Source organism: Mauremys reevesii, linkage group 24, assembly GCF_016161935.1.
Source record: "Mauremys reevesii isolate NIE-2019 linkage group 24, ASM1616193v1, whole genome shotgun sequence".
Classification (NCBI taxonomy): Eukaryota; Metazoa; Chordata; order Testudines; family Geoemydidae; genus Mauremys; species Mauremys reevesii.
The window spans coordinates 21,027,298-21,053,818 of record NC_052646.1 but is presented as its reverse complement, the minus strand read 5'-3'; the positions used below and the strand labels follow the sequence as shown (position 1 = coordinate 21,053,818).

At 65.9% G+C, this 26,521-nt stretch overlaps 3 protein-coding genes across 3 annotated transcripts; all 3 read left to right on the top strand.

The window, feature by feature from the left end:
• Nucleotides 1–869: 869 nt before the first annotated feature.
• Nucleotides 870–11,635, top strand: LOC120390176 (guanylate-binding protein 1-like). The gene is made up of 10 exons (XM_039512565.1): nt 870–1,049; nt 1,678–1,859; nt 2,293–2,420; nt 3,451–3,560; nt 3,680–3,873; nt 5,052–5,294; nt 7,601–7,875; nt 9,555–9,767; nt 9,911–10,013; nt 11,029–11,635. Exons 2-10 carry the CDS (start codon nt 1,685–1,687, stop codon nt 11,478–11,480), a joined length of 1,893 nt encoding a protein of 630 aa, XP_039368499.1. The 5' UTR covers nt 870–1,049; nt 1,678–1,684; the 3' UTR covers nt 11,481–11,635.
• Nucleotides 11,636–18,027: 6,392 nt separating this feature from the next.
• LOC120390116 (adenosine receptor A1-like) lies at nt 18,028–19,409 on the top strand. Its single transcript, XM_039512429.1, has 2 exons — nt 18,028–18,353; nt 18,680–19,409. Exons 1-2 carry the CDS (start codon nt 18,028–18,030, stop codon nt 19,407–19,409), a joined length of 1,056 nt encoding a protein of 351 aa, XP_039368363.1.
• Nucleotides 19,410–20,787: 1,378 nt separating this feature from the next.
• Nucleotides 20,788–23,855, top strand: RPS19 (ribosomal protein S19). Its single transcript, XM_039512945.1, has 6 exons — nt 20,788–20,920; nt 21,638–21,708; nt 21,967–22,067; nt 23,002–23,185; nt 23,417–23,471; nt 23,792–23,855. Exons 2-6 carry the CDS (start codon nt 21,638–21,640, stop codon nt 23,816–23,818), a joined length of 438 nt encoding a protein of 145 aa, XP_039368879.1. The 5' UTR covers nt 20,788–20,920; the 3' UTR covers nt 23,819–23,855.
• The last annotated feature ends 2,666 nt before the right edge of the window (nt 23,856–26,521 follow it).

Sequence of the window (26,521 nt, the reverse complement as noted above, 5' to 3'; positions counted from 1 at the left end):
ATAGCGAATTATTACAATTCCCAGAGGAGAGGGCGCGGCGGGGTTGGAATTTGCTCTGTGTGTTGTTCCCAAGCCCCAGTGAAATCCATCTTTTCCCTCCTGTTTTCACTTTCCATGAGACAACTCTGCAGTGCAGCGGTAGCCGTGTCAGTCGCCGGACGTTAGAGACAAGGTGGGGGAGGGAATCGCTGTCACTGGCCCAGCTGCTGGCGGGAGAGAGACGAGCTTTCGAGCCACCCCGAGCTCTCCTGGAGGGCTGGGAAATGTACTAAGGGCTCCTCTAACCTACAACCATGCGTCCATGTACGCTGGGTCGACTTACAGACCCGCTCCGCTCTGTGCAGCTCCCCCCGGCTCCCCACTCCCTCCCAGTGGGACCCCAGAGCCCAGGCATCATCCCGGCTGGCAGGGGGGAGCCAGGACCCCAGGGAGGGGGCAGCTGGCTGGTGCTGGAGCCGCCCACTCGCTCTGGGGTGACAGCGGTTCATGGCTCCGGGCAGGGAAGCAGGGAGCCGTGAACTGGACGGGAGTGAGAGCCCACAGCCGAGGTAACCCGCCGTGTCCACACCGGGGTAACTGCACCGACATCAGCCCTGCACTGCTCGCGGAGGCGGCGTTCTCCGTTCGGGGGAGCGGGGCACTTACATCGGCGGGAGCTAGGCCGGCGTGTGGACGCAGCCAGAACTGGGCCGACGGAAGCTGCCTTCCCCCGAACTCTCCTGCCGCCAGGCCTGTGTCCCACCCCGAAGCGGAGCTCGGCGTAAGCGCGAAAGCGTCTCCCCCGCAGGAGTGGGTCCCACACAAGCTACTTCCCCTCCCTCCCCGGCCCGCTCAGAAATCGATTTCACTTTCAGTCTCCGACAGCCGCCCAGGTGCAGAGAGACGAGAGGAAGCGGACGGCGGGGCCGGTTCTCTCCGTTAGCCCTTCAGGCGAGCCGGGTGGGGACTCGCTGGCTCCGGGGCCGCTCCAGTCGCGCTCCAGCGTTTGACCAGCGGCTGCTGAAGGCCGAGGGTTGGCCTGAGCGAGCTGCGGTATCCCAGCCGGGCCGGTCAGTAGCTCACGGCGCTGAACACTTGTGTAGCGGGGCCGGAGGCCGTGGGCCGGGAAGGGAAGGAAGCGGGAAGTGCAGAGAAGTGTCTGGAATAAAGATTTTCCCGGGTGGGGGAGAGAGGGGGTCGGATGCAATAAAGAACAAGGGGGAGGAAAGTTTTATCTCTTGCCACCTAAATTTCCTAAGGTCGGATGTGGTTAAAGCAGAAGCGTGGGAGCCAGGACTCCTGGGTTCTCTCCCCAGCTCTGGGAGGGGAGCAGGGGCTGGTGGTTGGAGCAGGGGGGTCTGGGAGCCAGGACTCCTGGGTTCTCTCCCTGCTTTGTGAGAGGAGTGGGATCTGGGTGGGGAGTCAGGACTCCTGGGTTCTCTCCCTGCTGTGCCACTGACTTCAAATACTCAACCTTGAGCGAGTCACTTCCCCTCACAGGGCCTGGGTTCCCCTCGGCGGCGGCGCTCTTGGCAGGGTGGCGAGGCAGCGGTCGTGTGTCTGACAGTGACTCTCACGCTGGGGGCTGCGGCCCCTGCGGAGCGGCCTGAGAACAGGGGTTTGGGGTGGAGGGAAACGCCGGAGCCGCCCTCCCCCCACTCTCCCCCCGGCTCCAGCTCTGCGCCTGCTGTTCCGCAGGTGGGCGATGGAGCAGCCCGTGTGCCTCGTCGCCAACCCGGCCGACGGGGAGCTGGAGGTGACGGAGGAGGCGCTGGAGGCCCTGCGCGGCGTGGATCAGCCCGTGGTGGTGGTGGCCGTGGCCGGGCTGTACCGCACCGGCAAGTCCTACCTCCTGAACCAGCTGGCCGGCAGGAGAACGGGTGAGACCTTCTGCTTCACCTCCCCCCCGGGCCGGCCGGGAAATCCCCCCGCTCCCAGCGGCTCGCGTGAGTCTGTTATCGAGCCAGGGGAACGTGGGGCTGGAAGGGACCTCGCGGGCTCGTCACGTGCAGCCCCTGGCGCGGAGGCAGGGCCAGGAACCGAGAACGGCCGGGACAGGGGTCTGTCCAACCTGCGACCAATGTGCGCTGGCTGGTGGGCGACCATCCCCAGAGCTAACCCTGTCCACAGCCGCTGTCTGTCTGTCTGTCCGTCCCCAACACCGACTCCGTCTGTCTGTCTATCCCCAGACCCCACCTCTCTCTCTCTATCATATGTAGTAGCTGTACCATATATGCCCCAGCTGAGCCCCACCCCACCGTAAGGGCAGTGGGACAACGACCTCCCGGGACCCAACCGCGTCTCTCTCCCCAGGGTTCTCGCTGGGCTCCACCATCCAGTCGCACACCAAGGGCATCTGGATGTGGTGCCTGCCCCACCCCCGCCGGGCCGGCCACACCCTGGTGCTGCTGGACACCGAGGGGCTGGGCGACGTGGAGAAGGTGAGCGGGGGGTGGGGGGCAGGAGCTGCCGAGGTCACTGGCAGGGTCTGAGCAGGGGGTGGCCTCTGTGTGCAGGGACCCAGCCCCCCTCCGGCTGAGCAAAACGCTCCCCAGGCCACAGACCTGAGCAAGGGGGGGGGCGTCTCCCCCGGCCCCCCAGCAGGGAATGTCACAGGGCAAAATCATTGCCCCGAATGGAATTTGAGTAGCAGCCCCTGACTGAGCCCTCGTCCTGCCCCCTGCAGCCCAGCCCCCTAGCACCAGCCTGGGGCATCGGGGCCAGCCCTGGCACCCCCTGCCCACCACTACCTGGACCCTCACGGCCTCAGGAGACGGCGGGCGCCGTTCTCAGAGACTCCAGCCTGCCCCCTCCCCAGACGGCTGCCTGGCTCCGTGGCACAGGGAATCCCATTAACGCCCAGGAGGGAGCACGGCCAGGAAACGACGCCTTGGGCGCCTGGCTGCAGCGATGGGGGAGCTCCAGGGCGTCTTCGGCAAACAGGTCCGGGGGGTTTCCCAGGCTCCGCAGGGCGCCAGGAGCAGAGGGCCCCGGGGAAGGTTAGCGCCGTCTGCAGGAGCTTCCTGCAGAGCGACCCGGGGTAGCAGCCGCTGAGCGGGAGGTAGGGTTCCCCCGGCCGGTTTTCGCACGGCCTGGCCGGCTGCCGGTTGAATGTGTCGGCACAGGTCAGCCCAGCGCAGGAGGGAGGGAGGCCGGCCCAGTAACTGACAGCAGAAGCGGTGGAGCCGCAGGACTCGGGGCTCAGCTCTGGGGGGGCCACGTGGAGTTTGGGCTGGTCGGGCGGCAGCCGGGTGGCAGCTCTCGCAGGGATCGTGCGTTCAGCAGCACCCCCAGAAATCCCGGAACCAGGGCTACAAAACCAGGCAAAGGCCCACGGCTCCCGGCCTGGCTGGCCCTCGTCACGGCGTCGCTGGGAGGGGGCTCGTCTCTCCAGCCCCGCTGGCCGCTAGGGTCCCAAAACTCAACCCCAGGAGCCTGTGTCCTGCCACCAGCCTTCTCCTTCCTACCCAGAGCGACACCAAGAACGACGCGTGGATCTTCGCGCTGGCCGTGCTGCTCAGCAGCACCCTGGTCTACAACAGCAAAGGGACCATCGACCAGTACGCCATGGAGCAGCTGCAGTATCCTTGCCGTGGGGTGGCCATGGGGGGCGGGGGAGGGCTCCACGTTGGACACGGGGGGCTGTTCTGCCCCATGCCTTTGCTACGGCCCCGCCTAGATTCCTCAGCCCCACGAGTAGCTTTGTGTCCGAGATCAGCACCCACATCCGCACGAAAGCCCAGGCCGAGGATGGCTTTGAGGACGACACTCAATACTCCCGCTTCTTCCCCAAGTTCATCTGGGCGGTTCGGGATTTCACACTGGAGCTGAAGCTCAACGGGCGGGAGGTGACGGAGGACGACTACCTGGAGAACGCGCTCGCCAGGCGGAAGGGTAAGAAAGACACGTCCGTGTTTTCCCCCAGCGTCGCCACCACTCAGGCAACGACGGCCTCGGCTTTGGCGACTAGGCCTGGCCGTGCGTGTTCCTTCTGGCCAGCTCGCTCCAGGAGAGTTTTCTCCGCAGCCCAGCCCCGGGGATCGCCAGGCCTTCTGGTGACCCGGCACCAGCAGCAAAGCCCCTGGGAGACGTCATGGAACCTCTGTTCTTTTAAGGCCGATTTTCTTCAGCGTTTTTTGCATCTGTATCGTAAGACCGGCCAGATTGGGTCAGATCAATGGTCCCTCCAGCCCCGTGTCCTGTCTCTGACAGCAGCCGGTGCCAGGTGCTTCAGAGGGAAGGAACAGAACAGGGCATCTCTCCAGTGAGCCATCCTCTGTCATCCTGTCCCGGCTTCTGGCAGTCAGAGGTTTAGGGCCACCCGGAGCAGGGGGTGTGTCCCTGCCCATCCTGGCTAACAGCCATTGATGGACCTGGCCTCTGTGAACTTATCTAATCCTTTTTTGAACCCACTTATACTTTTGGCCTCCATAACATCCCCCAGCAGAGAGTTCTGCAGGTTGACTGTGGGTGAGAAGATCCAGGAAATTAACTTCTTGGCTCCTGAATCTAAAGTGATGAGCCCGTTCGGCTTGAGCTAAGCGACCAGGCCTGTTCACTCCGACGCTATAGCAGGCTGGGGCCATGGGGCGGGTCTCAGCGATGTAGATAATCCACCTCCCCGAGGCTGGCGGGAGAGAACAGAGCCAGGAGTTGTGTTAATGTGGGTTGCGGACACAGCCACGGTCTGAAGTCAGTCGAGGTTGGTTGTTCCCGTTTGCTGGCTTGTGGCGTCGGTCCCCTCTGCACACAGAGCTCTGGGCTCTGCTCTGGGGGGAGGGAAACGGGGTTCCTGGGGTCAGGTCTTGTGTGACCGGACAAGCTGCCTAACGACACTTCCTCCTTCCCGGGGGCGGGGGTGGGGTGTGTAAAGCCCGTTGGGTGGAGAAAGGCAAACGGCTGCTCAGCGTTTCACACACTCCGGCTGCAGCCCCAGGCCCCCCCGCACTGAAGTGAGATGCGAATGCAGCAGTCTCAGGGCCCAGAAAGCCCCTGGAGCTGGGTGGCAAGGCCGGGTGGGGGCCAGCGGCCGGGTCCGTGGGGCTGAGCGGGTCTCTGTTCCGAGTCTGCAGGTTTCACGAAGGAAGTGACCCAGTACAACCTGCCCCGCGACTGCCTTCGCAACTACTTCCCCTCCCGCAAGTGCTTTGTCTTCGTGCCGCCCGTGGCGGGGGAGGAAATGAGCCGGCTCTGCACGCTGCCGGACAGCGCCCTGCACCCGCACTTCCTCGCGCAGGCCGCCAGCTTCTGCGAGTACGTCCTCCGGGAGTCGCAGGTCAAGACCGTCCCCGGAGGGCAGCCCGTCACCGGCCGACGTACGTCAGCGAAGGGACCGCGGCCCTCGGCCCGTCCTGTAACAGCTGCTGCCCAGCGAGAGGCCGTGCCCCGGCCTCCAGCGCTCGCTTGCTGCGTTTCACACCAGCCCCTGGGGGCTTTCTCCCCGGCTGCCCCCACGCTCGGCAGGAGCTCCTGTAACCAGCCCCAACGCCGCCTCGCGGTCTATCATCTATCTATCTATCTATCTATCTATCTATCTATCTATCTATCTATCCCCACCCACCCCCTCTATCTATCTATCTATCCGCACACACACGCTCTATCTATCTATCCCCGTACACCCCCCTCTATCTATCTACTAGGGCGCCAAAAATCTAGGCGTCCCTGCCGAGGGGGCCTGCGGAGGGGCCTGTCCCGCGCTCGCTCTGGACTTCCCAGGCGCATGACTGGCAGCTCGCGCCCCCCGCCGATCGCCGCCCGTCGCCGGCGCGGGGGGGTCCAGGCGAGCCACGCGGCTGCAGTCATGCCGCAGAGCCGCCTGCCATCTATCTATCTATCTATCTATCTATCTATCTATCTATCTATCTATCTATCTATCTATCTATCTATCTATCTATCTATCTATCTATCCCCTTCCACCCCTCTATCTATCTATCTATCTATCTATCCACACACACACCCTCTATCTATCTATCTATCTATCTATCTATCTATCTATCTATCTATCCACACACACCCCCTCTATCAGGGGCGGCTCTAGGCACCAGCAAAACAAGCTGGTGCCTAGGGCGGCCAAATCTAGGGGGCGTCCCCTGCCGCCGAGGGGGGGCGGCAGGCTGGGCCGGCAGACCTGCCGCAGTCATGCCTGCGGGAGGTCCACTGGAGCCCCGGGACGACCGGACCTGCCGCAGGCATGACTGCGGAGGGGGCGCTCGTCCCGCGGCTCGGCTGGACTTCCCGCAGGCATGACTGCGGCAGCTCAAGCGGAGCCGCCGGATCCGCGAACCGTCCGCAGCCGCGGGGGGTCCAGGCGAGCCACGCGGGACCAGCGGTCCCTCTGCAGTCATGCCCGCGGGACGTCCGCTGCTCCCGCGGCTCCGGGGCGCCTCCCACGCATGACTGCTTGGGGCGGCCAAAACGCTAGAGCCGCCCCTGCCATCTATCTATCTATCTATCTATCTATCTATCTATCTATCTATCTATCTATCCCCACACGCACCCTCTATCTATCTATCTATCCCCATCCACCCCCTCTATCTATCTGTCTATCTATCTATCTATCTATCTATCCCCACACGCACCCTCTATCTATCTATCTATCTATCTATCTATCTATCTATCTATCTATCCCCACACGCACCCTCTATCTATCTATCTATCCCCAGCCACCCCCTCTATCTATCTATCTATCTATCCCCACACGCACCCTCTATCTATCTATCTATCCCCAGCCACCCCCTCTATCTATCTGTCCCCCTCCTCCCCCGCGATCTCTCTATCTATCTATCTATCCCCAGCCACCCCCACTATCTATCTGTCCCCATCCTCCCATCTATCTATCTATCTATCTATCTATCTATCTATCTATCTATCTATCTATCTACCTCTATCTATCTGTCCCCATCCTCCCCCTCTATCTATCTATCTATCTATCTATCTATCTATCTATCTATCTATCTATCCCCACCCCCCACCCCCCTCTATCTATCTATCAGTTGTAAGCTGCCCCTCAGCACTCTCAGGATCTGGCGCATTTCATGTAAAGTCAATAGCAGTAGCCACGGCCCAGATCCTCAGAAGTGCCCAGGTACCTAACTCCCACGGAAACCAATGGGAGTTAGGAGCCGACGTGTCTGAGGAGCTGGGCCCAGCCTTGGGGGCTTCCTGGAGTCTCTGGTTCTTTGGTACAATCTCTGCTGGGCTCTGGCGGTTTCGGGGCTCGTTGGGGTTGGGGTGTTTTGGTGACTGACTGTCACCCCAGCTCATCTTCTCGGCACAAGCTGATTTATGACCGCGTGGAAGGTCCCTTTGTGCTCCCAGACGCTGAGAGCCAGATCTCCTGAGTTCTAAGAGCAGCACAGTACTGGGCTGGCAGACCCCATGTCCCGGGCAGGGCCGCCCAGAGGGTTCAGGGGGCCTGGGGCACAGCAGTTTGGGGGCCCCTTCCATAAACGAAAGTTGAAATACTCTAGAATAGTGTATTCTCGTGGGGGGCCCTGTGGGGCCTGGGGCCAGGGGCAAATTGCCCCACCTGCCCCCCCCACGGCCCTGGTCCCGGGGGCACGCGGCTGAGCAGTCCGGACGCCAGGCTGCACTGGACTCTCTCCTCCCTTCCTCCCCGCAGTGTTCGGCGCCTTAGTGCAGAGCTACGTGGGCACCATCCGCAGCGGGCAGGTGCCCTGCCTGGACAACGCGGTGACCGCCATGGCCGCCATCGAGAACGAGGCGGCCCTCAGGGAGGCGCTGGCTCACTACGCGGCCGGGATGGGGGGGCTGCGGCTGCCGGCGGAGCTGGGCGAGCTCTCGGCGGCGCACGGGACGTGCGAGGGGGACGCCCTGCGGCTCTTCATGCAGCGCTCCTTCAAGGACGAGGGTTACACGTACCAGAAGCGGCTGATGGTACGTGAACGCCGGGGGCCCTGCCGGCGGAGCTGCCCCGCGCTGGCTGAACGCTCTGCTGCCAGGCCGTTCGCACAGCGCGGCTGCCCGGCGACAGACGCCCCGGCCCGTTAGCGCGGCCCTGGGATTCTGAGGGCGAAACCCGGATCCTGAGGCCTGGCCCAGACTTACACCCCTGCTGTCAGTGTAGACGTAGAGAATGTGGGGACCTCACTCATTTCGGCTTCCAAAAGGCTTCTGGGTGAAAGGCGAAGTCGGCCGGGGGGAGAGGCAAAGGATGGTCATGGAGCTAATCCAGGCAATGGGACTCGATGGATTTGGCTCTGATCCGGGGTGGGAATTCCTAGGAAAGCAGGACCCAGGGCTGGGGGTGTCTGAGCCTGCGCTCCGAGAGGTGGGACTTCAGCCAACTCGAATGTGATATTTTACCTGGCAAACGTGGTTATGATTTCACTGAGCGGAGCAGCTGAGAGAGGGGAGGGCGAGCCGGTGACAACGACCTGGCCCCCGCCAGACAGGCAACCCCTTCTCAAAACCTGGCCCGGCTCCTTTAGAGGTACCATGAAAGTGAGAGTGAACCAACGTCTGGACGCCAGCAGGGCTGAGCCCACCTGCTCTGTTCCCGCCTCTTTCGAGAGCTGGACAGGGGAGAGTTGATCTTTGCAGGCGAGAGACATTTTCTTGACTTCGGTTTGTAAAAACCTTTCCAGCAGCTCATGGTCCCACGGCCAAGCGGGCGAGAAACAGCGTGTGACGGCCACTGCCGCTCTCCCTGCCCCGCCAGCACCCAGCGTGTTCCCCGGGTCGGTGGGCTGGCTGGTGCCTGACGCTATTTTCCATCCTGGGGGAGACGTAGCCAAACCCAGCAAGGGCAGCCGGGCCTGCGAGCCGCGCAGAGCTGGGGAGAGCTGGGGAGAGACGCGCAGAGCCGGGGAGAGCCGGGAGAGCTGGGGAGAGCTGGGGAGAGCCGCGCAGAGCCGCGCAGAGCTGGGAGAGCTGGGGAGAGCCGGGGAGAGCTGGGGAGAGACGTGCAGAGCCGGGGAGAGCCGGGAGAGCTGGGGAGAGCCGCGCAGAGCTGGGGAGAGCTGGGGAGAGACGCGCAGAGCCGGGGAGAGCCGGGAGAGCTGGGGAGAGCTGGGGAGAGCCGCGCAGAGCTGGGAGAGCTGGGGAGAGCCGGGGAGAGCTGGGGAGAGACGTGCAGAGCCGGGGAGAGCTGGGGAGAGCTGGGGAGAGCCGCGCAGAGCTGGGGAGAGCTGGGGAGAGCCGGGGAGAGCTGGGGAGAGCTGGGGAGAGACGCGCAGAGACAGGGGAGAGCTGGGGAGAGCTGGGGAGAGACGCGCAGAGCTGGGGAGAGCTGGGGAGAGCTGCGCAGAGCCGGGGAGAGCTGGGGAGAGCTGCGCAGAGCTGGGGAGAGCTGGGGAGAGCCGGGGAGAGCTGGGGAGAGCTGGGGAGAGCCGCGCAGAGCTGGGGAGAGCTGGGGAGAGCTGCGCAGAGCTGGGGAGAGCTGGGGAGAGCCGGGGAGAGCTGGGGAGAGCCGCGCAGAGCTGGGGAGAGCTGGGGAGAGGGGCATTTCCAGCCCAGGGAGCTGAGCTCAGAGAGCAGACGCGATCGTAGGGGAGCGTCTGCCCCGCGGACTGAGGGCAGCGCCGCCTTTTGGCTCGTTCTCTTTTGTTGATTAGGAGGCGATGAAGGAAAGTTACGGGCGGTTGTTGGGCCAGAACGAAGCTGCGTCCAAGGACTCCTGCCGCGCCCTGCTGGAGACGCTCTCAGCCGCCATGCGGAAGCAGCTCGGCGACGGGGTTTACTCCCAGCCTGGTGGGTATGAGCTCTACCTGAGAGACCGGAACCAGGTGGTGGAAGATTTCCGCAAGACCCCCAGCAAAGGAGTCAAGGTGAGTCTCTGGAGGCAGCGCGGAGTTTCCGAGTCCTCAGTGTCCCCATCGGCCGTGTTTTCCCGGGGGGACAGGGTTGGTATCGGCGCCTGGGCGCTCCCAGACCATTCCGAGCTGCCTGCTCTGCGGTCTCTTCTTCCCAGGCGGAGGAGGTCCTGGAACAGTTCCTGGCCAGCAAGAGGAGCGAAGCAGAATCAGTCCTCAGCGTCGACAAAAAGATGACTGAAGCAGAAAAGGACCTGGCCAGTAAGTCATAAAGTCAAGTAAGATATTTGATAATATTGTACAAGAAATATTAATGCAAGAAAACATTCTTTTCCCTCCGCCCTTCCCCCTGATCTGCTGTGCTCACCACACGCATGCGGAGAACTTAGATACGAAACCATTTGCTGGAAGGTTGCACTGTAGCACGACTTTATTTCTGAAGATTTCAGAGCACACAAGATGGAGCACAAACCAGAGAGAGACAAACCAGGCTGCTCCCTAAGGCAGTGAGGCATCATTCACCCCCCATGATTTAAGCCATCTGCTCCAGGCTTTGCTACAGCCTTCTAGCAAGTGCAGAGACCCCCCTGCTCTGACGGCGAGAGCTTCCAATTCCAACAGAGTCCACCAGACCCCACCCAACTCTTTCCTGCCTCACCTTCCCCCTTTCAGGACTTGCCACCCTAGCGTCTTTGGGGCTGGCTGCACACACACTTGGCGTGAAATGTCCGAAAACCTCCCAAATGGGAATGCTCAGCTTCCCGTCTCAGGTACACTGGTGTGACTCCAGAGTGACTCCATCTGAAGCCAACAGGGTCATTTCTCATCTACGCCGGGATACCTGAGACCAGAATCTTGCCCGTTGGATGTCACTAGGCCTGCTCCGCTGTCTCCTTTGTACGTATTTAAGGCAGGAGGCTCCAAACGGCTCAGCGCTGGCCAACCTCTGCTCCCGGGGAAGGAAAAGGGGTTTCCAGGGGAGCAGATTAAGGCAAATACGAAGGGCTTTTGAAAGTTACCCGGGGCCAGAGCCCTCTCCATCATCCCCGGAGCTCCATCGCCTCCCCAGCGCTGTGGGGATGTACCCACGGGTTCCCCATTGTGGCGTCTCCTCCGTGTGCAATAGCCGTGCGAGTGGGCACGCAGCTGGCAGGACGGCCTTGCTGTGGGTCGGGTAGCGGTGCCCCACGATGCTTCTCTCCGATACTTAGCCCGCAAGGCTCCGGGGAAGCTGGAGCCTGGCTTGGGTGTTAATTGTCACCTGCTTTTCCAAAAGCCCAGAGGCAGAAGGCGGAGCTGCTGGAGCAGCAGCGGAAGGCGGCGGAGGAGAAGCGGCTGCAGACGGAGCAGCTGATGAAGGACCAGGAGCGCAGCCACCAGGAGAACGTGAAGCAGCTGGAGGCCAAGGTGGCAGAGGAGGCGGCTAATGCCAAGCAGGAGGCGGAGCGGGCGCTGCAGAGCAAGCTGGGGGAGCAGGAGGCCATGCTGCAGCAGGGCTTTAAGGAAATGGCCCAAATGCTGGGGGAGGAGATCGCCGAGCTGAGGAAGGAAATAACCCGTTCCAAAGAGCAGGAGCTTCTCAACACGGCCAAAGTCCTAGCTAAGGCTCTCACGATGGCCTATGAGGCGTGGGGCCGCGGCGACCAAGATGCCCCCCCTCCTCCTGGCGCCAGGCCGGCGAGAGACCCGGGCGGCGGGTACGACCCAGGCTGGCAGCGGCGACTGTAACCCCGACGCAGGAAGCAATGGGGTGTTTCCTTGCTCTGCACCCTGCAGCCTGCAGCCGGGGCCGCCCCACCCAGACGCAACGTACGCGGCTGGGTGGGGCACCCGGCAACGTGGGGCGCCAGATTCCCTGTGCCCCACCCAGCCGCCTGCTGCTCCGCCCCCGCCCCCGCTGCCCCTTCCTACCCCCGCCCCGCCCCCGCTGCCCCTTCCTACCCTGCCCCCACTGCCCCTTCCTACCCCTGCCCCGCCCCGCCCCACCCCACTGCCCCTTCCTACCCCTGCCCCGCCCCGCCCGCCCCACTGCCCCTTCCTACCCCTGCCCCGCCCGCGCCCCACTGCCCCTTCCTACCCCTGCCACGCCCCCACCCCGCCCCACTGCCTCTTCCTACCCCTGCCCCGCCCCGCCCCAGCCCCAGCCCCACTCCACCCCTTCCCCTGAGGACTGCAGCAGGGGTCGGGCTCCCTGCAGTCGTTGCTCCGCTCTGCCAGCTCGTGCTGGGGGCAGTTTCCCCCCTGCCCCCCCAAGTGTTCTCCTTCCCCCCACAGGCCTTGGGTGCAGCCCTCCCCCCTGCAGGGGCCTGGGACCAGACCCCTCCCCCCCGCAGGGGGGCTGCGTAGGGCACCAAGGTGGCCGGGCCGGCCCTGCTTGCAGCACCTGGGGATACCCAGGGTCCGGGGAAAGGAGCCCTCCCGGGGGGTTCAGGCGTTGGCACCGCGGCCTTGTGTCCCGGGGTCCCCCGGGCGCTGCTCTGGAGCTGCTCCCCACCAAGCCAGGCAGGACCCTGGGGAGCCTCCTCCCCCTCGGAGCAGCCTGTCTGCAGGGCAAGGAGCTCCCACGGCTTCACCTCCTGGGTCTCTCCTTGGAGCATTCAGCATCCCCTGCCCCTCCGTGCGCTTCCCCCAGCGAGTCCCCCCGGCGGGGTCCTGGGGGGCCACAGGGTCCTGCCCCCCCCCCACTGCGCAGTCAGACATGACTCTCAGCCAGCCAGGGACACAGAGGTTTATTCGATGACAGGAACAGGGGCTAACACAGAGCTTGTAGGTACCGCGAGCCGGACCCCTCGGCCGAGTCCATTCTGGGGGCAGTGAGCCAGACCCCCACGTCTGCCCTCACTCCCCGTCCCCAGCCAGCCCCAGACTGACCCCCCCTCCGGCCCCTCCTCTCTGGCCTTTCTCTCCTTCCCGGGTGCAAGAGGGATCTGCAAAAGCAGGCCCTTTGGGAGACTACATTCAGGCCCTTTCAGGGGCTGGGGGGCCGTGCAAGTGTCCCCGGGCCGCCATTTTCCTCCCCCCCAGAACGGCACACAGGCTTCCCCAAATCGAGCCAGGCCTGGGCGGGGGTCGCTGGTTAGAAATGTCCCCCAGCCCTAACCCCCAGCGCCTTCGAGCCGCCACGGCCCGGCGGGATCAGCGCCACAGCAGAGGCAGCGCCCGCGGCTCTCACTGTGCCCCACGGCTCCGCGTCTCACTGGCCTCCGCCCCCCCCCCTCTCGCGCGGAGCGTCTCGGCCCTGCATCAGTCGCGGGTCTGGCGCTGGCTGAACCCTCGATCCTTCCCCAGCGTGCGACAGTCTCCTGGGCGGCCCTGCTGGAGCCCAGCAACACCCGCCTGCCACGTCATTGACTTGAACTGGGACCGTGTAGATCATGGCTGCAACCAAGGGCCTGGAGTGGCACCAAACCTTGTATAAAGGGGGTCAAATGAGGTGTCTAAGACCAGGTGCTGGCTGGCTGGGTGTGATGCTGCTGGCTGGGTGTGTGTGTCACTTTGTAGCTGAAGTTATGAGTATTGGCTCTGTGCTGTCTGTATGTCACACATGTGCTGTGCTGCTGGGAGACCCCACACAAGCTGGTGTCAGCTCTGCCCAGCCTGCTTGATGCCCATTAAGGACCATCAGCGACACAACTGACCCATGGAGAGGAGGCAGATCCGCCTTGTGACTCAGCAAAGTGCAGGGACTGGCCCATGTGACTCCAGCCTCCATTTTGCTGTAATTTTCCACAGTAAGAACAAAGAGGTTCTTACACCTGGAAAAGCCTATAAAAGGCTGATGCCTCATCTCCATCTTATCTTCAATCCTGCTTCTGACCTCTGGAGGGACTTTGCTACAAACTGAAGCTCTGCACAAAGGACTGAGGACCCATCCCAGCGGGGATGTTCCAGAGACTTGATTTGAACCTGCAGTTTACTCCATCCCTGCTACAAGCCTGAACCAAGAACTTTGCCATCACTGCATGTAACTGATTCCATTTAACCAATTCTAGCTCTCAGCTCTAGCTTTTTCCTTTTACGAATAAACCTTTAGATTTTAGATGCTAAAGGATCGGCACCAGCGTGATTTGTGGGTAAGATCTGATCTGTATATTGACCTGGGTCTGGGGCTTGGTCCTTTGGGATCGGGAGAACCTCTTTTCTTTTACTGGGGTGTTGGTTTTCATAACCATTCGTCCCCATATGAGGGGCACTGGTGGGGATACTGGGAGACTGGAGTGTCTGAGGGAATTGCTTGTGTGACTTGTGCTTAGCTAGTGGGGTGAGACCAAAGTCCTCTCTGGCCGGCGGGTTTGGTGCCTTAGAAGTGGAAAAACCCCAGCCTGGGGCTGTGACTGCCCTGCTCGGAGCGATGTGTCCTGAACTGGCACCTCAGTTGGGTCCCGCCAGAACCAGCATCGTTGCACCACCTGAATTGTGTTCAGTGCCTTTGGGGGCACGGCACTGAAACGCAATTGTCTGGGTGTGTGTCACGGGGGGCTCGTGCAATTCCTCCTCGCAAGCCGGCCCGGGAGGGGCTCACGCTGGATTCCCCAGGGATCAGCAGCCAGAGAAAGGGGGTTGGGGCTAAATCGCCCGGCTTTGAGCAGGCTCGGGGCCTTTAACCAGCCCCGCCCGGGCCCGTGGCGGGCCCAGCCCTTTGGGAAGGGCTGGCAGGTAGCTCTGAACTACGGCGGGGGCCTGGGAGACACCGGCTGCAGGGGACTGTGCAGGACTCACGCCCCAGAGCCCCGGTGGCGCCGGCCGGGGACTCGCTGGCGAGCTCGCTAGCAGGGGGGCAGCTTCTCGGGTGTTTTCTCTGTAACGTTTCTACCCCAAGAATAACACGCCTGGCCCAGGGAGCGCTGGCCGCGAGCGCCCCACGCCTGGCGAGGACTCGGTGATCGGTCTCGGAGGAGAACCCAGCCGGCCCGGTTCGTCTGCCTTTGCTGGGGAGTTCGCCGCGGGGCCGGGAGCCGGGCAGGCCGGGGAGCCTGGAGCGGAGCCTTGCTGGGCTGTCGAGGGGGAGCAGAGCTGCAGCTGCCCTCGGGCTCCGGCTCTCGGGCTCCGGGCCAGCAGCCGCCATCCGGACTCTGGTTCCCGAGCTCTCTGCTCCCCCCAGACTCGGGGTCGTCTCTCACTCGTAATCCCCAGGGCAGCCCAGCCTCCTGCGTACACCAAGCTGGGTGCGCCTGGCCTGGGACAGGGAAGATGGGGGGCCGGCCGGCTACCGGGCGCCAGGGATCCTCGGCGGGGCGAGTGCGTCCCCTCTCCCGAAGCCCTGGGCGCCGCACAGCCCCCGAGCCGGGCCCGGCCTGCAGAGCTCACAGCAGGGCCCAGCGAGGGGCGGCTCGTGGCCCTGCACGGCCGCTCACCGGCTCCCCTGGGCTCCCCGGCCCCCCGAGCAGGGCCCGGCCTGCAGAGCTCACAGCAGGGCCCAGCGAGGGGAGGGTCCTGGCCCTGCACGGCCGCTCGCCGGCTCCCCTGGACACCGCACAGCCCCCGAGCCGGGCCCGGCCTGCAGAGCTCACAGCAGGGCCCAGCGAGGGGCGGGTGGTGGCCCTGCACGGCCGCTCGCCGGCTCCCCTGGGCGCTGCACAGCCCCCGAGCCGGGCCCGGCCCGCAGAGCTCACAGCAGGGCCCAGCGAGGGGCAGGTCCTGGCCCTGCACGGCCGCTCGCCGGCTCCCCTGGGCGCCGCACAGCCCCCGAGCCGGGCCCGGCCCGCAGATCTCACAGCAGGGCCCAGCGAGGGGCGGGTCCCGGCCCTGCACGGCCGCTCGCCGGCTCCCCTGGGTGCTCGGGCAGCTGGTGTGAATGGCGCTGGCGGGCTGTGCGCTTCGGCCGCTGCATCTGTGCCCGTTGGCGCTTCCGACTGGCGCGGGCCGGGCCCGGGTTTCCTCCGGCTGGCTCGGCAATAGGGAGGTGGAGGAAACAGGCGGCTTGTTTTCCTCCCAGTGAATGAATCCTTCCCTCCCTGAACACAAGAGCAGCCAGCCTGAGTCAGCCCAAAGGTCCATCCAGCCCAGGGTCCTGCTGCCGAAGGTGGCCAGTGCCAGGAGCCCCCGAGGGGATGAACAGACCAGGGAATCAGCAAGTGACCCCTCCCCTGTCGCCCATTGCCAGCTGCTGGCAAACAGAGGCCAGGGACACCCTCCCTGCCCAGCCTGGCTAATAGCCACTGATGGACCCGTCCTCCCTGAACTTGTCTAGCTCCCTTTCACCCTGGAGCCTCCCGCAAGCTTTGGGGCTCAGCTGGGGCATGAAACCCCCGGCACGGCCGGGCAGACCCCGGCACTGGCCTCGAGCGGCAGAGAGAAGGTGGCACCGAAGTTCTGCCTCTTTGTACCGGCTGCGATTCGGTGACTCTTCCTCGCGGCCACGGGAGGCTCCTGTCCCCCTGCGCGTCACAGACCCGAGATCGTTCACAGCTGAGAGAGGATTAACGTTAGTCCTGCCCCCGCCTGCCCTCGGGCTCAGGGGGCCATAACCGCTCCTCCGGCAGAGCCCGTTTGGGCCACTCCTCAGACGAACCCGGCGGGCGGGGGCAGGGCTCCAGGGAGCTCGGCAGCTCGGCCCTTTCGCCCGCAGAAGTTGGTCCAATAAGTGACATTAACGCCCCGGCCTTGTCGCTCCACAGAGGGAGGCAGGCGCGTCACGGCCCCTCTCTAGCCAGCAGGTCTGTATTGCAGCCGCCAAGGTGCCAGGTCTGGGCACCTCGCGAGGTCCGTTAGTCCAGGGACCCAGCCCCAGTGTCCCCCCACACCCCTACCCCGGCCGGTAGCTCTCTGCAGCAGGAGGCCGCTGGGAGACCCGCCAGGCGAAGGTCTCTGCTTCTCGCGAGGGGCGACTGGGAGGGATGGTGCAGGGCAGGGAAGGGCGGGCGGATCCTCAGTCTCCGGCTACCAGCACCTCCCTCGGCAGCCACCGGCTCCGGGGCCATCTGCTCTGCCACCCGGACTAGCAGCTGCTCCCCTGGGCTCTGATGGGGCTGCATCTTACGGCTGGTATTTATTAGGTGTACTACGGTAGCACCCAGGAGCCCTCGTCCTGGCCCAGGACGCCAGCGCGCCAGGGGCTGCACGTTATGGTTGCTATTAGGTGTATTATGGTAGCGCCCAGGAGCCCCCGTCCTTGCCCAAGACCCCAGCACGCCAGGGGCTGCACGTTACAGTTGCTATTAGATGTATTACGGTAGCACCCAGGAGCCCCCGTCCTGGCCCAGGACCCCAGCACGCCAGGGGCTGCACGTTACGGTTGCTATTAGGTGTATTATGGTAGTGCCCAGGAGCCCCCGTCCTGGCCCAGGACCCCAGCGCACCAGGTGCTGCACGTTACGGTTGCTATTAGGTGTATTACGGTAGCGCCCAGGAGCCCCCGTCCTGGCCCAGGACCCCAGCGCGCCAGGGGCTGGGTGTATTATGGTAGTGCCTAGGAGCCCCGTCTTGCTCAAGAGGTGTATTACGGTAGCACCCAGGAGCCGAGGTCCTGGCCCAGGACGCCAGCGCGCCAGGGGCTGCACGTTACGGTTGCTATTAGGTGTATTACGGTAGCGCCCAGGAGCCCCCGTCCTGGCCCAGGACCCCAGCGCGCCAGGGGCTGCACGTTACGGTTGCTATTAGGTGTATTACGGTAGCGCCCAGGAGCCCCCGTCCTGGCCCAGGACCCCAGCGCGCCAGGGGCTGCACGTTACGGTTGCTATTAGGTGTATTACGGTAGCGCCCAGGAGCCCCCGTCCTTGCTCAAGACCCCAGCGCGCCAGGGGCTGCACGTTACGGTTGCTATTAGGTGTATTATGGTAGCGCCCAGGAGCCCCCGTCCTGGCCCAGGACCCCAGCGCGCCAGGGGCTGCACGCACACAGAACCCAGAGCCGGGCCCTGCCCCAGGGTGCTCCCAGCCCTGCATTCATCGTGAGGGGCGAACCGCTGAAGTGCCAGAATTGGAAGTCAGGCGTTTATCTGAACCTCTGGGGAGGGGACCCCTGCCCCCCCGAGCGGTGCCCCCCAGCGCCCCACCCCAACGCGAGCAGCGCCTCAGTCTGCCCGCGCCCTCGCTTGCTCCCCGAACCCGCAGGCACCTCGCTGGTCCCTGCCGTTCTCCCGCCGCCAGCTGGCGCCTGACACCCGCGTGGGAGCCGGATCGATCCACGCGGCACCCGCCCTCCACCACCCTGATCTGTTTGCTCAGGGATCGCTTGGCAAACGCAGCCGGCAGCCGCTTATCCCCGGGCAGGGCCGGCTGCAGGGGACGCTCCCTTCGGCAGCAGGGCTGGCGGGTGCCCCCTCGCCCCTGCCCCAATGGATCTGTCCCTCGGCTTCGTCGTTCTGGAGGGGCTCCTGGCCCTGGCCGTGGTGGGCACCAATCTGCTGGTGTGCGCCACGCTCTGCCTGCACCGGGAGCTGCGGAGCGTCACCAACTGCCTGGTGGCCTGCCTGGCGCTGGCCGACCTGGGCGTGGGCGCCCTGGCCATCCCCTTCTCCATGGTGCTCAGCCTGGAGCTCACCCTCTGCTTCTACACCTGCCTCTTCCTCGCCTGCTTCCCGCTGGTCACCACCCAGTTCTCCATCCTCCTGCTGCTGCTCATCGCGCTCAACGCCCACCTGAAAATCCGGCTGCCCAGCAGGCAAGAGAGACGGGGCCCCCTGGGGCAGGGCCTCCCGGGGGTGTGGGCGCGGGGAGTTCCCCAGCCAAGGGGCAGTGGGACACGCCAGCTGGCTGGCTCCGGGGCCGGGCAAGCCAGTCTGTGGCCCCCGGTGGGTCTGGGGGCTGAGCGGCTCCTAGCAGGCCGCGGGGGGCACCCGCCCATCCGGCAGGCAGCGCTGGCACGCGGGCTCCGGTGCGCGCCAGGCCATCCCGGCGGGCGTGGCTCTGCCCAGGCTGCCGGGCAGCTGGTGCCCACCGGGGCCGGCAGGGGGGTGCCGAGGCCCTGAGCCGGCTCTCTCCTTGCAGCTACGCCGTGCACGTGAGGAAGGGCCGGGTGCTGGGCGCCGTGGGCCTGTGCTGGCTGCTCTCGCTGCTCATCGGCCTCTCCCCCATGATGGGCTGGAACCGCCTGGGGCGCTACGTGGAGGGGAACCGGACGCTGGCCGCCAGCTTCGCCGCCGAGCGAGCCGCCGTGGTCCTCATCGCCCGCGAGCAGCCCTACGGCGGCTTCCTCTCCAAGGTGTACCCGGCCGCGCGCGCGGCGCCCCCCTACAGCGAGCTGCACGACGACCACCTGGGGCGCTGCTCCTTCACCTCCGTCTTCACCCCCGAATACCTGGTCTACTTCGTCTTCTTCGCCTGCACGCTGCTGCCCCTGGGCGCCCTGCTGGGCATCTACGCCGACCTCTTCCGGCTGGTGCGCGGGCACTTCCTCGCCCAGCCGCTGCGGGCGGCCAGGCGCGGGGAGCTGCACATGGCTCGCACCCTCCTCCAACTGCTCGGCATCTTCTGCCTCTGCTGGATCCCGCTGCACGTCATCTACTGCGTGCGGCTCCTCTGCCCCGGCTGCCGGAGCTACGCGGCCCTGGACCGCCTGGCCGTGCTGCTGTCCCACCTCAACTCCCTGGCCAACCCGCTCGTCTACGCCATGAGGAAGAAGGACTTCGGGCGGGCGCTCAGGTCCGTCCTCCTCCGCTACGTCCCCTGCTGCTCCGGCGCCAAGGTTCAGCCCCAGGGCCGCAGCGGCCGAAGATAAGAGGGACCAAGGCCCAGCCCTGGTCCTTATTCCCCGATCCCGGCGTGGCGCCCCGCCGAGCTCCCTGTCCTATTGGTAAAGGGAAGGGGTGACGCTCCCCCCCCCAATCTCTGGTGCCTGCCCCCTCAGCAACCCCCCAGCAGGGGCTGGGTTTTCTGCTCCTGGCTTTGTGTCCCTGGGGTTATTGTCTGTTAAATACCGGCCCCATCCTGGACGGTGCTGAGCCGCTTGGCTTACGCTGAGCTCCAGCCATGGGTTCCCGGTCTCTGGGCGAGTCGGAGGCACCCAGCCCCGCCAGCCAGCGCGAGCAGGGAAAACAAGGGGGGGGCTCCCGCCGGCTCACGGAGCAATTATTGAAGTGGTGGCAGGGATCGATCACGCAGCTGTCAGGCGGATAATGGACCCTGCTGCCGGGCAATAAAACCGTCCCGTGACTGGCCTCCTGCTTTTACCAAATGTTTGTTAAATCGATTCTGGGAAAGGGCAGGGGTGCGGGGCCATGGGCTGGCTTGGGGGCGGGGGGAACAGGCCAGGGCTCCCTTCCAGCTGGGTTGGGGAAAAGCGGGGGCTGGGAGGGACTGGCTGGCTCGGGGATGGTTCCTAGCTGGTGCGGGGGGCAGAGGCTGGGAGGGACTGGCTGGCTCGGGGAGGGGATGGTTCCTAGCTGGTGGGGGCAGGAGGCTGGGAGGGACTGGCTGGCTCGGGGTCGGGGAATGGTTCCCAGCTGGTGGGGGTGTTGGGAAGGACTGGCTGGGGCGGGGGCTGGTTTGGGGTGGGGAACAGGCCACGGCTCCATCAAAGGCAGCATGTTTCCGGATTGGGGCGGGGCTCAGAAGGAACTGGCTGGATGGGGACGTCCCACGGCTCTGTCCAGCGCAGGCTGTTCCCAGGTGGGGGCGGGGTGGGGGGGACTGGCCAGCTGGGGGGGGCTTGGCGGGGGAGGGGGATTGGGCCGTGGCTCTGTCCAGCGCAGGCCATTCCCAGGTGGGGGCTGGCTCGAGCCACCCGGCAACAGTGAAAGTGACCCAGTGAAACTCCCCAGCATGGCAACGAGTCGCTGTGATGTCACAACGAGACTGTGATCAGATGAGGTGATGTCACAATGAGTCGCTGTGACGTCACAAGTCTGTGATCAAACGCGGTTACATCACATTTGGATGCTGTGATGTCATGGGATTGGATGCGGTTACATCACACGTCGAGCCTGTAATGTCACGACGAACCGATGTGACGTCACACTTCCGCCCCGCTGTTCCGGACAAGCCCCGCTTCCGCCCCGCAGCGGATGACGAAGCGGCGTTTCGCCCCTTACTGATTTCCCCGCCCCCTGACTTCCGCCCCGCGGGGCCCCGCCCCCCCCCCCACTCCCGCTCGGCGGCCATTGGCCGGGCGCAGCTCTCGCGGGGCGCGATTGGGCGAGCGGCTCTCGCGGGATCTGGGGCCCCGTGTTCTGAGGGCGGGCGGCCCCGTACGGCCCTTTCCGAGCCCGGCAGCGCGGAGCCAGCAGCGAGGTGAGGAGCGGGGGGGGCCGGGCCAGCCCCCCCTCCGCATGGCCCCCCCCGCCCGGCACCGGCCCCCCCGCAGCCCCCCGCTTCACCCCGGGCGCGGGACCCCGCGTGGCCCCCCCCGGAACCCCCGCGCCCGGCACCGGCCCCCCCGGGAGCCCCCGCTTCACCCCGGGGGTGGGAGGGGGCGCGTCGGAGCGGGGAAGAGGCGCTGGGGGGGCCGCCCCGTGGGGGGGGCTCCGATCTGCCCTGCGGGCCATGCCGGGGGGGGCGGGGCGGGGCGGGATCAGCCGCGGCCGGGCTGAGCTGATCCGGATTTGTGCGGCCGCTGCCCCGTGGGGGTCCCAGTAACCCGGCCCCGCTCGGCCCGGCCCGGCCCCCGCAGTAACTGCTGGGTTCCGCAGCGCCTGGCGGGCGGGACCCGGCTCGGCCCGTGCGCGGGGCGGGGGGGCCCCGCCCCGGCGGGCTGGCGAGGCCGCTCCCCGCTGGGGTGCAGGGCAGGGGCCCCGTCCCAGGGCCCCCGCTGGGGTGCAGGGCGGGGCCCCGTCCCAGGGCCGCTCCCCGCTGGGGGGGGTGCAGGGCAGGGGGCCCCCCTGTCCCAGGGCCGCTCCCCGCTGGGGGGGGCAGGGCAGGGGCCCCCCGTCCCGCCCAGCAGGGTCGGTTCTGCCGCCCGGCAGCGCCCGGGTCCCCGCGCAGCGCTGAGCGCGGTCTCCTGTCTCGCAGATGCCCGGGGTCACGGTGAAAGACGTGAACCAGCAGGAGTTCGTCAGGGCCCTGGCCGCCTTCCTCAAGAAGTGAGTTTCCCTTCCCCGGGGGCGGGTGGAGCGGCCGGACGCGGCTCGTTCGCACCGGGGAGGCCGCTGCCGCGGATCGGCCCAGGCTACGTTTCCTCTCCCCAAATGCCCCTTTTGCTCTGGAGGGGCCTGTGGGTCCCTGCGCTGCTTGGGCCCGGGAAGTCTCCTCTGCCGGCCCGTCCCTCGCCGGCCACGCAGCGTTACCCCCGGCTGGGCTGCTCGGGAGCTGGGGCTGACCTGTCTCTGCCTTGCTTCCAGGTCAGGGAAACTGAAGGTGCCCGAGTGGGTGGATACGGTCAAGCTGGCCAAGCACAAGGAGTTGGCCCCGTATGATGAGAACTGGTTCTATACCAGAGCAGGTAAGAATCCCAGCCCTGCCCATGGCACCAGGGGCACGTCTGCCCCCCGAACCAGCAGAGCAGTGACCCCTGAATGAGCTGGGGAGTCACAGCCCACGTCCCTCCCACGCGGCTGGCATTGCCGCGTCGTCTCGGGGGCTTCGGCTTGTGTGGTGTGTCCTGGGGAGGGGCGGCCGCTCGCCTCAGCCAGCAAACGCCCATTGAACCCGGAATCTGAGCGCTAAGCACTGAAAAGTGGGTTGTGTTCGGTCCTGCTGGGGGTGTGGGAGGAGATGCCCTGACTCGCGATCACCCTGCGTTGCTAGTGAGGGACTGTGGCCTTGTGCCTCTGATCCATGGGCATGGCCGCCACGGTTCCTCTGGAGTCTCCGGGCGCCGGGGCTCATTTGTGACTCTTGGGTTGGCTTGTGAACATGCCACGTAGGGCAAAGGAACGGGCTCTGAATTCAGCTCTGTGCCGCAGCCTTTCCTGCCCGGCCGGGAGCCTCGTCTGGCTGGCGAGAGGCTCTCGAATGTGTCCTGCGCCCCGAACCTTCCAGCGCTGAACTAGAGAAACGTTCGGGCTCTGATCCCAGCCCCCCCTGCCCTGGGTTTGTGAGTGAGGGGTCAGCCCGCTGCCTGGGGGTGTGCGCTGATTTCACCAGCCCCGCAGGCTGTGGGAGTCGTGCAGGGAACCCCGAGCGGGTGGTGGCGGGAGGAACTCTGCCCTGCGCAGCGATTCCGGCACCTCCGGCTTCCTAGCTGGCAAACCGAGCCCTGATCCCCGTGAATGTCCTGGTCGCAGCCCAGCTGGACCGATCCCTGGCGCCTTCGCTCCCCCGCCGTGGTGGCTGCTCAGAGAGGCTGTGCGGTGGGGGAGGGGGCGTGTTAATGCTTTGGCTTGGAAGCAGCCGCTGGGATGCCAGGCTAACGGGCTCTGCCTGTGGTTCTGCAGCTTCCACAGCCCGGCACCTGTACCTCCGCGGCGGTGCCGGCGTCGGCTCCATGACCAAGATCTACGGGGGCCGGCAGCGCAACGGCGTCATGCCCAGCCACTTCAGCCGCGGCTCCAAGAGCGTGGCCAGGCGGGTGCTGCAGGCCCTGGAGGGGCTGAAAATGGTGGAGAAGGATCAGGACGGGTGAGTGTCGAGGGGCCTGGCCGGGCGCTCGTGACGGGGACGGACGTGGCTGCTGGGTGGGAGGGGAGGCGGGTTTCGGAGCAGCCTGTCGGGTTTACACTGAGTGCGCCGGGTGTCGGAGCCAGATCTGAACGCTGTGTGGTGGGCACGGGCAGCAGCCGAGCCGGCTCCAGGGGCCGGGGCGCTGGGAGAGCGTTAGTCCAGGTCTTTACCCTTCCTGTTTCCTGCCAGAGGTCGCAAACTCACCCCCCAGGGACAGAGAGATCTGGACAGAATCGCCGGCCAGGTAAGGCTGCGTTCCCACCCCCGTGTGCTGGGTCGGGCCCGGGGACCCCGCCCGTGCGTTCAGGGTCCCTGAAAGCGGGTTAGTTCAGCCCATGGCAGCATGGCGAGGGGCGTTCGCCCAGCCCCACGGCCAGGACAGAGCCAGCCGCTGCCTTGGTGCCCTGGCTAGCAGCCCCGGCCGCGTAGTGCTGAGCGTCCCCATTCCTCCCTCGCTCGCCCCCTGCTGGGCTCCGCGCCGTGTGACCCCCACAACCTGTCCTGGGAGGGGGATGGGGGGCTGCTCCCCTCCGGCACGGCTCTCATCCGCCTCCTCTCTTCCAGGTGGCAGCTGCAAACAAGAAACATTAAAATGAGCGTCAGAGAATAAAACCCGGTTCCTGTTTCACGCCTGCGCCTGTTCCTTTGCGAGGCTTCGCGCTGGGGCGGCCGGCAGTGGGGCACCACGTGGGCTTCGCAGCTGGCCCGTTCTGGGCGCCCCTCGGGGATGGGGCGCATCAGCACCGGAGACCTGGCGCTTTCTGTCGGGCGGGGGGATCTCTGCTCTGGCACTTGTGTGAACTCCCCAGGTAGCCAAAAGTTGGTCCCCTTCTTCCCGTCACTTGGTGGCCCTGGGGGGGGGGGGGGTGTCCCAGGGTGTTTTCTGGTGGGTGGGGAGACATGTCACCATCTTGGGTGTCTGCAGTGTGTCCCCCTCCCCCACCCCAAGCAGGGCTGTGTGTTAGACTGGGGGATCCCCAGCAGGGCATGGGAGTGTGTAGGACCCCCCTTCCCCCCCCCCCCGGCTCCCGTGACCGGGGTCTCCGCAGAGACTCCTGCTGCTTCCCCGAGGCGCAGGGCGGGTGTGGCCGGGGGCGGCCGCTCGCTCCGGCTCCAGGCCAGCGCCGAGACCCGGCCGCCCTGCAGGTGTGGGGGGGTCTAGGCTGCCGTCGTGGGAGTGTGGAAACCCCAGTGCGCCCCGGGCACTTGGCTTCTCGGCTGCCTGTGGGGGCTCCCGGCCTCGGGGCTGCCCTGGGGGGAGCGTCGCCTTGCACAAGGCCTGGTTTGTGCCAGATCCAGGCCTAGAAACCTGCTGTCTGAGTCCCTCGACCCTCTGGCTCGTAATCCCCCCGTCCCGCCAGCTCCTGGGCTAGCGGGAATGTAGCCTGTCCCGGGGGCTGGCGCCGGGCTCCTCTCGCCTGTCCCAGGTTCCGCGCAGCAGGGGCTGGCAGCGCGGGGCTGGGGGGAGAAGCAGGGGCTGGCAGCGCGGGGCCGGGGTGGGGAGAAGCAGGGGCTGGCAGCGCAGGGCTGGGGGAGGTTTCTGGGCTGGGGGAGAAGCAGGGGCTGGCAGCGCGGGGCCGGGGAGGTTTCGGGGAGAAGCAGGGCTGGCAGCGGGTCCGGGGAGAAGCAGGAGCTGGCAGCGTGGGGCCGGGGGGAGGTTTCCGGGGTGGGGGTTGGGAGAAATGGCCTGGGACTCATTTAATGGGCTGCGATGGTTCCAGCCACCCTGGGTGGCCCCTTCTGGCTCTCACAGGAGCTGCTGAGTCTCCCCTGTCGCCCCTTCCCCCGAGGAGACCCCGGAGGGGAAATCAGCCCCCGAGGGAGGGGGCTACGGGGCTTTGGGCGGGCAGGGGCGGAGCCTCATGGGCTGGGGGGCAGGGACAGGTTGGAGACATGGCGGCTGTTGTGTTCCTCCAGCTGCCAGGAGCTTGGCTCCCTTGGTTTCGGGGCTGGGGAGGTGCTGCGCCCAGGGGGGCTGGTAACGAGTCTGCTCTACGCGCGCTGGTCCCCGGGCTGGGTTTGGGCACCGCACTGTGGGGCCCGGCATTGGCTACACAACGACCCATGGAGCTCGCGGCCTCGGAGGAGCCGCGGGAAGAGCTGGGTGGGTTCAGCCTGCAGCACACGGGGTGGGGGCCTGCTGGGTCTTCACCATCTTAGACCAACCGGCTTTGAGCAAATGTTCCCGAGTCCCTGGCGAGGGGCTGGCGGCTGCGGGAGCAAGGGGGGTTTCAGCTGCACGTTGGGGAGAGCTTTCCACGGCCGCTCCAGCCGGGAGCGGGTGCCCCGGGGGTGCGGGATCCCCTCCCTGGAGGAGTCAGGGCTGGTCTGGGGTCCCTTGGCCCCGTCTCCCTGGGAGGGGGCTGGGGGCAGTGACCTCGGGGTCCCTTCCCGCCTGCTGCTCTTCCCTGGGCTGGAGCGGTGGCTTGCGGAGGAAGCCGGGTGCCAGGGGGGAGCAGCACGGAGGGATTCCTGGGGGCCGGGAGCTCTGTCCACACGCAGCTTTGGCCTGGCCCAGAGCTGGTCTTAGCAGCCGTAACAGGGGCACGGGCCCTGCCTGGCTGGCTCGGCCCCTGGCCAAGCTTGCCAAGCGGGTTGGGACTCTCCCCAGTCACTCGCTCTGGAGGAGGAGCCCTGGGCAGCCACTTGCACTCGGGCACCGCTGGGCTCCGGCTGCTACGTTTGGCAGCGCCGGCGTTTGTGTCTTCGCTGCCACTCAGAGCCCAGCTCCGCCGTTCAGCCTCCGCTCTGCTGCCCCGGTTCCACGGCTGGGCCGAGGCTGCGCCGGCCGAGCACTGCTGGGGCAGGAGCCCTGGCTCCCTCTGCCAACGGGGCGCCAGCCCGGGGTCTAATCCCAACCTCTGCTGGCCAAACACGGCGATTTTCCAAGGGTCAGTGATGGAGACGCCCCCATGGACGTGAGACGCACAGAGACTGCTCCCAGCCAGGGGTCCCCCTGCTCCCCATGACTAATAAGCTGTTGGTGTCACTCGCTGGTGGGGGGGCAGGGCCCTTTGGGGGGGGTGAGGCTCCCCAGGGGCCCTGCCCAGAGGGACTTGCTGCGGGGAGCTCCTGGGGTGAGCAGGGGGCTGAAGGCTCCGAGGTTGGGCCCGGGAGGGGGTTAGATTCACTAGGAACGTGGGAGCCTTGGCAAGGGGGAGCCGGGACAGGCAGGCTGGGCTCCACCCAAAGCGCATTGGCACCAGACTGCCGGCACGTAACATTAAAAGGGTCGTTGAGCAGCTTTTAAGCTCAGGGCCGGGGGAAAGCCGGCAGGTGCGGAGGGGCACGTGG

Coding starts and splice junctions, on each gene's coding strand:
- LOC120390176 (XM_039512565.1), top strand. CDS start 1,685: ATGGAGCAGCCCGTGTGCCTCGTCGCCAACCCGGCCGACGGGGAGCTG. Junction 9,768..9,910: donor CCCCCAGCAAAGGAGTCAAG/GTGAGTCTCTGG, acceptor TCTTCTTCCCAG/GCGGAGGAGGTCCTGGAACA. Junction 10,014..11,028: donor AGCAGAAAAGGACCTGGCCA/GTAAGTCATAAA, acceptor CTTTTCCAAAAG/CCCAGAGGCAGAAGGCGGAG.
- LOC120390116 (XM_039512429.1), top strand. CDS start 18,028: ATGGATCTGTCCCTCGGCTTCGTCGTTCTGGAGGGGCTCCTGGCCCTG. Junction 18,354..18,679: donor AAAATCCGGCTGCCCAGCAG/GCAAGAGAGACG, acceptor CTCTCCTTGCAG/CTACGCCGTGCACGTGAGGA.
- RPS19 (XM_039512945.1), top strand. CDS start 21,638: ATGCCCGGGGTCACGGTGAAAGACGTGAACCAGCAGGAGTTCGTCAGG. Junction 22,068..23,001: donor CTGGTTCTATACCAGAGCAG/GTAAGAATCCCA, acceptor GTGGTTCTGCAG/CTTCCACAGCCCGGCACCTG. Junction 23,472..23,791: donor TGGACAGAATCGCCGGCCAG/GTAAGGCTGCGT, acceptor CCTCTCTTCCAG/GTGGCAGCTGCAAACAAGAA.